This window comes from Fukomys damarensis, unplaced genomic scaffold, assembly GCF_012274545.1.
Source record: "Fukomys damarensis isolate Sample0158 unplaced genomic scaffold, DMR_v1.0_HiC HiC_scaffold_27, whole genome shotgun sequence".
Classification (NCBI taxonomy): domain Eukaryota; kingdom Metazoa; phylum Chordata; class Mammalia; order Rodentia; family Bathyergidae; genus Fukomys; species Fukomys damarensis.
Genome location: NW_022900939.1, coordinates 359,540 through 366,500, shown reverse-complemented (window position 1 = coordinate 366,500; position 6,961 = coordinate 359,540). Strand labels below are relative to the sequence as shown.

The 6,961-nt window shown below is 59.5% G+C and overlaps 1 protein-coding gene and 1 long non-coding RNA gene across 2 annotated transcripts; one reads left to right on the top strand and one right to left on the bottom strand.

Annotated features, from left to right (window-relative positions):
• Window positions 1-240: 240 nt before the first annotated feature.
• On the bottom strand, window positions 241-6,955 carry LOC104868377 (EMAP like 3). Its single transcript, XM_033756598.1, has 20 exons — window positions 6,768-6,955; window positions 6,579-6,689; window positions 5,697-5,764; window positions 5,467-5,590; window positions 5,139-5,309; window positions 4,945-5,014; window positions 4,751-4,861; window positions 4,495-4,590; window positions 4,133-4,288; window positions 3,885-4,026; window positions 3,371-3,522; window positions 3,173-3,298; window positions 2,970-3,101; window positions 2,665-2,732; window positions 1,824-1,912; window positions 1,657-1,754; window positions 1,196-1,283; window positions 750-848; window positions 531-661; window positions 241-451 (listed from the first exon to the last, which is right to left on the bottom strand). Exons 1-20 carry the CDS (start codon window positions 6,938-6,940, stop codon window positions 263-265), a joined length of 2,394 nt encoding a protein of 797 aa, XP_033612489.1. The 5' UTR covers window positions 6,941-6,955; the 3' UTR covers window positions 241-262.
• Window positions 552-1,308, top strand: LOC117283506. The gene is made up of 2 exons (XR_004514519.1): window positions 552-619; window positions 1,013-1,308. It is a non-coding gene; the product is annotated as an uncharacterized LOC117283506 (long non-coding RNA).
• Window positions 6,956-6,961: the final 6 nt, after the last annotated feature.

The following is a 6,961-nucleotide window of genomic DNA, read 5'->3' as shown; positions in this document are numbered from 1 at the left end:
CCCCCTCCGGAGCGGGGCGGAGTGGAGCACGATTAACCCTCGGCGCGGCGGTCTGCGTGGATCCGTTCTACCCCCTCTGGCCCTCGTCCCCAGGTTCCCGAGGCGCCCAGCCGCTCCCCACGAAGGCACCAGAAGGCGACTTTGATCTATTTATTGCCCCTCAGCAGGCAGCGGATCGGTCGGGCCGGGCTGGGGCGGGCCGGCGGGCAGGGTCCTAGTGCGGGGTGCCGGGAATGTCAAAGTAGGGAGCAAGCCCTCCCCGTTACACGTCCAGGGAGGAGGCTGGGGACAGGGAGGGTGTCCGCGACGGCGTGGCGGTCCCTGCACCCAGCACGCGCCACTGGAAGATACTGGCATCCTTGCCGCCCAGCGAGACGAGGTACGCGTCGTCGTGCGTGAACCGGACGCTGGTCACGTGGCTTCCGTGGCCCGAGAACACGCGGCTGGGGGCCTGAGTGGGGGAGAGCGTGAAGCCCAGCGCCGCGCCGGACAAGCCCAGACCCCCACCCGCCCCGATCCCAGAGGCTGACCTTGGCGCGTGCGCACGGGTACTGGAAGAGGTGCACTTTGCAAAAGTCATCCGCCACGGCCACCACGCGCTCGTTGTGGGAACGGCACAGTGAGTTGATGTCTGTCCCGTCCGAGCCATCGGGCCACACGCCTGGGACCACGGGTGGTCAGTCGGGCGGCCGCCTCCACCTCAGCCCAGCCCTTCCCTGAACCTGTCCACGTCCCGCAGCCCCGCTCACCATACACGTGGAAACCCAACACGCAGGTGTATGTTGCCCACTCCCGATCACGGCTCTCATAGCGATTCCTCAGCAGCTTGCAACCCCCCGCCACGTGCCCTGGGGGATGGAGAGCCCCTGCTCAGCTTCCCCTGCGCCCCTTGGCAGTCACATCCACCCCCTGTGTCTCCAGGCCTCACTCCCTGGGGCTCTTGGCTTGTCTGTCCTCTCCTTCGAGCCGCCCTTCCACCCACCCTGATAAACTCCAGGCTTTCCTCATCAAGGTCTTCTGGGACCTGCTTGCTTCTCCCAAGCATAGCTTCTGCCTGTGTGCACCAGGCCAGCTCCACCTAACCCGTCGTCGGTCACCACCTGTGCATCTATCCGATGGCCTCTCTGTTGGAGGTCCCCAAGTATCTTCCATCCCTGCGCCAGAAGCCCCCCAAGCAAAGCCCCCAGCCGCTCACAGTAAAGAATCTCATAGTCCCCGGAGTTGGACATGATGAAGTTGCCATCCTTGGACCAGTCGAGATGAGTGATGAAGCTGGAGTGACCCTGGGGACAAGGGGCAAAGGTTTAAAAATGGAGGTGATGAAGGAAAGAGGAAGTAAAGGGGAACGTCATTCACTACAGATGTGAATTAATAAACATTCAGATTGTTTTAAATATGTCTAAATAAAAAGTTTAAAAATGCAGCCACCAGCTGGACATGGTGGTGCACACCTATAATTCTAGCACTCAGGAGGCTGAGGCAGGAGGATTGCTGCAAGTTTGAGGCCAGCTTTAACTACATAGTTGGAAGGTCAGCTGAACTGCATTTTGAGACCCTGTCTCCAAAAAAAAAAGCTAGCCACCATTTCCCATCCCACCCCCAGAACAACAGGCCCTGTGAGTGCCCACTGTCACCAGATCCACACAGCTTTCTCACCACACAGCGGCCAAAGCGGCTAGACTTGGCGCCGTCACTGGAAACACTGTAGATGTAGATTGTGTTGTCATGGGAGCCAATGGCCAGGTACAGGCCATCTGCGGAGACAATCGCTCAGAGAGGGAAGGGCCAGGGGGGATCAAGTCCTGGGTAGGGGTGGTTCCCACCTGGGCTGTACCGGACAACTGAGAGCTGCTCGTTGCCATCGGTGATGTCAGACACGATCTCCCTGGTCTCTGTGTCCAGAACCAACCACCTGGCAGGAAAAGGAGGTGGCAGACAAGAAACAAAATGTGCAGCCACTTCCATGGAGCCCCTGGGCAGGGTGGGGAATGGCAAACCAGAGAGCCTCAGGCTGTGATGCCAGAACTCTGAGAGGCTGAGGTAGAAGGTGGTGAGTTTGAGTCCAGCCTGGGCAACGTATCAAATTAGCAAGACCCTGTGTCAAAATTTAAGAGGGGCTGAGGATTTGGCTCAGTGGTTCTGCTGCCTGCTTTGCAAGCAAAGGGCCCGAGTTCTATCCCTGGTACCACAGGGGGAAAAAAAAAAAGGTGCTGGGGCTGAGTAAGGTGGTGCACAGCACACCTGTAATCTCAGCACTTGGGAAGCTGAGGCAGTAAGGTGACTACAAGTTTGAGGTTAGGGCTGTAGTAAGTTTAAGACCAACTTGAACTACATCGAGATACTGGGGATGTACCTCAGTGCAAAGCCCTGTGGTTCAATCCCAGTACTGCAGAAAAAGGGAAAAACCCTGGACTGTCAGGTAGGAGACAGGTAACCACATTTTTAGGCTGGGAAATGAGCAGATCAAAGTGAGGGGTTTCTGGAGCCATCTGGGAAAGGAGGAAACAGACAGAGCCTGTGCGAAGCGCTCAATACCACTGCTGAGCTCTCTAGCCCAGCCGCAGCCTCCTGGAGGAGAGGCTGGGAAGGAGTGAGCAGCAGCACACAGAGCAGAGAGGGGCCCCCACCCGTCCTGCATCCCTCCTGGGAGCCCAAAGCCCTCACCTGCCAGTGTTCAGCCCCACAGCCACGACCGCCCCGCTCGGGTGGAAGTCAGCACAGAGACCAGTCTCCTGCCAGGGGAGGAGGGTTAGGAGGTCAAGGTGCCTTCCAGTGAGGGAGTGAGGGCAGATAGCTGGTCCCAAGCCCTTCAGAGCCTCCTCTGAGCGGAGGACATGAGACGTGGGTCCCTAGAGCCTAAACAACTCCTGCTAGGGGGAAGTGTCCCCCAGCAACAGGTGCACAAAGAGTTGCTGAGCACGGAGCAGCAGAGAGCAGGGCAGCTTGGCTGGAGGGGACCCTGGCTCTACCTTGAGGTCCAGGCTCCAGGCCAGCACGTGGCCCTCCCCATCCCACAGGCAGAGCTGCCGGTCGTGTCCACAGGTGAGGAAGCAGTTCTGGGCAGGATGTGTGCAGAGTCCCCAGAGCTCATCTGTGTGGCCCTGCAGCAGAGCAGAGCGCTGTCACCATTGCCCTTCCCAGTACCCACCCTCCTGCTCCGGCCAGCGCAAACCTGGATGACAGGGGAGAAGCCCTGAGCCAGGTCTCCTCTCAGCAGTGCATTCTTTGTGGTCCCCACCAGCAGCTCGGAGCCCGGCCCCTCTGCAATGGCCCGCACAGCTCCAAAGTGTTCCGGAATCTGCAGGCAAGAACAGGTGTCCAGGGCCCACCGAGGACCACTCCCCGCTCCTAGACCCCAGCCTGCCCTCACCTCCGTCTCCTGGAGGGCCACCAGCCCTGGTCCCCACTGCACCAGCCGGCGATCTCGGCCGCCACCACTCAGCACAGTCCCATCCCGCCGGAGACACAGGGCGAAGATGGAACCTTCGTGAGCGTGAGCTTGGGCCACAATCCCATAAGTCTCTGTGGACAAAGCTCCAGGAGTCATGATCTTGGTGTACATGGGGATGGGCATCACAACAGAATAGTAAAAGCTTAGTTATGAAGCATCAGCTGGATACCAGCCTTCATCCTCACACCCCTCACACAGCTGTGATTCTTCCCATTTTACAGATGGGACAGCTGAGTCTCAGAAGCTAGGGTGTTTTCCTAAAGGCCAGGTGACCAGCAGCAAGCTGAGCTCCGACCCAGCACTCCTCCCACTGCCTCACCTAGCCCAGGTCCCCAGAACCACTAACTCCAAGGTGGACGGATAGGGACCCTCCCCTTGTCCCCACAGATCCTCCAGCTGCAGCTGTCCTAGCTGCCAGGGACCACAGACATACCTTTGGCCCCACCCCTGCCTGGCATCTTAGAATCAGAGAGGCTCCGGCCCCAGGTGAGAATGTTCCCCTCCGAGTCCCCCGTGAGGATGTCACCATCCGGGAGGAAGACAAAGCAAGGAATGAACTTGGGTTTCTTGTATTTCTGGGGGCAGAGGCAGAGATCAGAGTTAAGGGAAACACCCGGGAGTCACAGAACAGCTGGGGGCTGGGTGCTTCAAGGCTCTAGGTCTGGGCCGCCCATGCCTCACCCCAAAGACACCCTGCTTCCGGGCCAGGGTGCTGCTCCCAGGAGCCCCTGTCCCACCGCTCCAGTTCCAGAAGTGGACGTGGGATTTCCCGCTGGTGACAATGCAGCTGCTATCACGAGGGCTGAAGCCAACAGCCAGGACTGAGTCATTTGTGCTCTGAAGCAGGAAGACATAGGAGTCAGCCACCCCCAGCCCTGAGTACCCACATTCCCTCAACTCTTCAAGTGCATCCTAAAAGCTTTATTGAATCCCCAGCCTGGCCAAAAGAACTGTGGCCCCCACTTCACAGATGACAGGAGCAAGAAGCGGGGGTCTGCCGAGCCCCAGCCAGGAAGGATGTGAGTGCCATCTGGTGTCCCCACCTTGATCTCCGCCAGCTTGGTTCCCCGGCTGCAGTCCCACACGGACAGCATGTGCTCGTTGGAGTCATCCACCACGCAGAGAAAGGCTCCCTGGTCCTGGGGGCGCAGGGAGGGCCTAGTAAGGACTCTGGCACAGGAGACCAAGGGCATCAGACAAGGGACAGATGAGCTGATGTGGATCCTTTCCCAGAGAAGTGGAAGGCTGGTGAGGCTTCCTGGGGGCACAGAGGGGGTCTGGGGCCCTGGGCCAGCTCACCGCTGTGGAAAAGGCCAGGGCCCCCACACCACGCTCAAAGGTACCCAGCCCGATCTCCTGCAGCTTTAGCAGTGTCTCTGAGTCCCAGACGTGGACCACCGGCTGCAGGGGCTGCACAGGAAGAGAAGGGTCAGGGCAAAAGAGGATGAGGGGCTGGGCCCAGCCATCTGCCAGGCATCCAAGTTTGGCCTTACTTTGCCATCCTTGTCCACACCAGCCGTCTGTCCCGAGGCCACACGGATACCATCAGGGTGGACAGCGAGGCTAGATAGGAGAGGACACTGTAGGGAGGGTGGTCTCCCCGCAAAGCCACCAGAGTCACCTTCCCTCTGCCCCTACTGCCCACCAGCCCCTCTTCCTGCAGGCCTGTCCCAGGCTGGGCCCTCACCATCGGACGCAGTCTGTGTGCCCCCGGTAGTGTCTCTGGCCACCCCCTCCAGGCCCCCCAGGGCCTCCCCTGGGCTGGTACAGCACCACCACACAGGCAATGAAGTAGACCACCTCTCCGGAGCGTAGTACAAACAGGTTGGAGCGCGAGTCCCGGCCCCGGTACCCATAACTGAACAGGGACCAAGTCAAGGAAAGGGGCCAGTGTGGCAGGCAGGAGAGTGAGATAGCACAGTGTATAGTGGGGGCAGAGCAGGACTCAGGGCTCCTGTCCCCTCAGGCCCAAGAGGAAGCTGGGGAAGGGCTTCCCCAGGATGTGGACAGGATACACCCAGTCAAGGCCGAGGGTCTCAGGGGGCAGGCCGCTGGGCAGCTCCTCGAGGCTGCGGAAGCCAGATGGGATGTACATGGTGATGGGGCGGCCACGGAGGAACATCTTCACCGAGATGCCTTCTGCAAGAGAAGCTGGTGTCTCCACCCACGGCTCCACTGAGGTGTCCTGGGGCCAAACCCAGCCCTGACCCCATCGTCAAGGTCTCCCTCCATCCTGCGCACATACCCAAATTGTAGTTGCTCCTCCGAGACCCTGGACCCCCAGGGCTGGAAGGGGGATCTTTGCCCCCACGGCTGTTGGGGGAGAGAAGTGTAAGGACCAGGGACCGAGGGAGGGGATGAGAAAGGAAGCTGCTCCAGAGACCAGTAACACTCCAGGGTGGCATCTGCCAAGTTAGGTCAATGCCACTGAAGAGATGAGAGTACTTCAGCACTCAGGAGAGTTACAAGTTCAAGCGCAGGCTGGCAACTTAGTGACTTAGTGAGACCCTGATTCAAAGATAAGTCAAAAGGGCTGAGGATGTAGCTCAGTGCAAAGGCCCTTGGTTCAGTTCTAAGTACCACCAAAATCTTTAAACATAATTTTTTTAAAGGGCTGGAGATACAGCTCAGAGGTAAAGCACTTGCTTAGCATGTGAGAGCCCTGGGTTCAAGCCCAGCACCACAAGTGAGAGAAATGACAAGACCAGGCCACAGAGCCCTCAAAGACAACACCAGAACCAGGGCCCTTTGCCTCCCCCATGTGACGCTCACAGGGAGTCCAGAATGAGCCCCAACCCTGTCTGTCTGGAGAGCCCTCTCCTCTCAAGACAAAAGCGACAGGTGAATTCAAGGTTGCTGTCATTACGTGATTGGGTAACACCATCTCCTTAGCAGAAGCCCAGGAAAGACAGAGCAGGATGCACAGTGCCTCTGGGTATCCCTTTGTCCTCTCCCGGCAAGAAGAGCACAGGCCTTGGCCGTTTTGAGGACAGGTGGCTTTAAGGACCACAGGAGCTTTAGGAAGGACTTCAAGGACCCTGAGAAGGTCTTGGGGGCTGAGTGCTGGGGATGGGACTGGTGGGCCACAGGTAGGTGCTCCCATAAGGGAGCGGGCACCTCTGCCCACCTCTCCGTGCTCCCACAGCGCAGCAGCAGGTTGGCGGAGGATGCTGCCTTGCGGGAGAGTTTCTGTCGAGGCCGCTCTGAAGGGGAGGATGAGGATGAGTTTCTCCGGGGCCTGGCAGGACAGACAAGCAGGTTGCACCCTGGTCCCCAGGTGCAGCCCAACCACAACCCAGAAGCCCAGGTCACCTACGTGTCCATGTGTGCTGGGGGCTGCCCTGGCCTGAGCATCCCGGGAGGGCCTGGAGACCCAGCCTCCCCGCTGCTGCGGCTGCCACCTTCGGGAGGAACCCCACCAGGGACCTCGCTGCCCACCTGCAGGCCTGGGGGGCCGTTGCTCAGGCCAGCAGGCCTCAGGCCCGGCATGGCGTCCTCCTGCAGCTCCGT

Coding starts and splice junctions, on each gene's coding strand:
- LOC104868377 (XM_033756598.1), bottom strand. CDS start 6,940: ATGCCGGGCCTGAGGCCTGCTGGCCTGAGCAACGGCCCCCCAGGCCTG. Junction 5,765..6,578: donor CGCTGTGGGAGCACGGAGAG/GTGGGCAGAGGT, acceptor CTCCCCCAACAG/CCGTGGGGGCAAAGATCCCC. Junction 4,027..4,132: donor GGAAGCAGGGTGTCTTTGGG/GTGAGGCATGGG, acceptor CTCTGCCCCCAG/AAATACAAGAAACCCAAGTT.